At 39.9% G+C, this 1,760-nt stretch overlaps 1 protein-coding gene across 1 annotated transcript in view; it reads left to right on the top strand.

Annotated features, from left to right (window-relative positions):
- Nucleotides 1-1,760, top strand: part of LOC106534976 (N-chimaerin) — a 24,817-nt gene that overhangs the window by 17,409 nt on the left and 5,648 nt on the right. The window contains exons 10-11 of the mRNA XM_014031806.1: nucleotides 741-825; nucleotides 1,174-1,347. Of these exons, the coding sequence (XP_013887260.1) occupies nucleotides 741-825; nucleotides 1,174-1,347 (259 nt within the window). The remainder of the gene's footprint in view (nucleotides 1-740; nucleotides 826-1,173; nucleotides 1,348-1,760) is intronic.

Below are 1,760 nucleotides of genomic sequence, written 5' to 3'. Positions count from 1 at the left end.
ATCCTTTTACTTTTCATTTTCCACATACATAGTATGATAATAATGATGTCCAGCCTGGGTCGCGGAGAGTATCGATCCTAAAGTTACTCGGTCGATACTTTTTTCCAGCTCATTGCTTCGTTCAAAAATAAAAAGTTTCACTGGAGCACCCCGGTCAGAGGCAGGTTCAGATATAAACACTGAACCAAACAAGCAGGTCAGATAATTATTTAATCGGCTCTGAGATAAAAAAAAAAAAACAACTTCAGATTCGACGTGCAAAAACTAGCATCCATGCTAGCTCTGTAAAAAAATGAGCCGGCTGATGAGACGGCACGTCTGCGTGTCACATCAGTGCTTTGTTGCGTTCACACAGGGGTCTGATACAGGTCACATTTAAAATGTAATGTGAACGTTCACACAAAAAGATCGGATTTTTTCAAAAAAATCGGAACTGAGCATTAAGACCTGCAGTGTGAACGTAGCTAAAGACTCTTCTCTAGCTTCTGCAGCCCCCCACCCTTTGAATAATATTATTTACAGGATTTAAACAAAAATGCCAAAACTTGMTCATTTTTCAAAACAAGGTCTTTGCTTAAAATGCCTTTAATTGTTGTTGGCATCATGCTGCACAAATGTTGTCATTTGGTTTWTTTGACAAAAAGAACTTCCTGTTTTTATTTAGCATGTTCTCACTTGATAATTCCAATGAAAAGCTTCATATTTAACCTATTTTTTCTCCCTTTTCTCTCTTCATATAGGTTCATACATTCAGGGGCCCCCATTGGTGCGAATATTGTGCCAACTTCATGTGGGGTCTCATCGCTCAGGGTGTGAAATGCGCAGGTATTCACACAGACACACACGCACATAACTGTTATCGTTTTTGTCCTCAAGCGTCCTCTGTGGCTATGTTTGACGTGTCTCCCTCCTTCCTCTCTTTAGTCACTTTTACTGCTGACTCATCTGCTGTTTTTCTTGAATTTGAAATGTTAAAAGTCTCTTTGGTGCCAAAGAACACACTGTCAGTGTTGATTATTACAGTGTGTGGGTTGCTTCTGCAACAACCTACGCCGAAACTCTGCTGTAATCACACGCACGCACGCACGCACGCACGCACGCACACACACACACACACACACAAAAAAATAAAATAAAATCCTGACTTAAACTGATATGCATTTTGTTTGGTAGATTGCGGCCTGAACGTTCACAAGCAGTGCTCCAAAGTTGTACCAAACGACTGTCAGCCGGACCTCCGYCACGTCAAGAAGGTGTACAGCTGCGACCTGACCACGCTGGTGAAAGCCCACAACACCAAGAGGCCAATGGTGGTTGACATGTGTATACAGGAAATCGAGGCCAGAGGTGAGATGGGGCATATGAAAGTCAGAGATTATACAGYGTCTGTACATTTGACGACACCCTGTGAGTTCAGAAATGAAAGGGAACATGAAATATCTGAATACCTCTGTAAATAATGGGTGAGAATGCCCATCTCTTAGGCCAGGGGTTCTTAAACTTTTTTGATCTCGGGGCCCAATTTGTTGAACATAAAGTGTCACGAGGCCCAGTCAGACATTACCAATGTATGGATCAAAATGATAATTATTCTAAATCTTGGTTAAATTTTTATTGTATTTACATCTTAACTAAATTATCATAACTAACATAACTAAATAAAATACACTTACAGTTTAAAAGTAAAACTCCTGTCAAATAATCACAAGACATGATTATGACAAACATTTTTATATTATAACCTGCCCATAGCAATAAAT

The sequence above is a fragment of the Austrofundulus limnaeus genome, unplaced genomic scaffold (assembly GCF_001266775.1).
Source record: "Austrofundulus limnaeus strain Quisiro unplaced genomic scaffold, Austrofundulus_limnaeus-1.0 Scaffold1324, whole genome shotgun sequence".
NCBI classification, from domain to species: Eukaryota; Metazoa; Chordata; class Actinopteri; order Cyprinodontiformes; family Rivulidae; genus Austrofundulus; species Austrofundulus limnaeus.
Note: the sequence above shows the minus strand (reverse complement) of the source record. Positions and strands in the feature narration are given on the sequence as shown.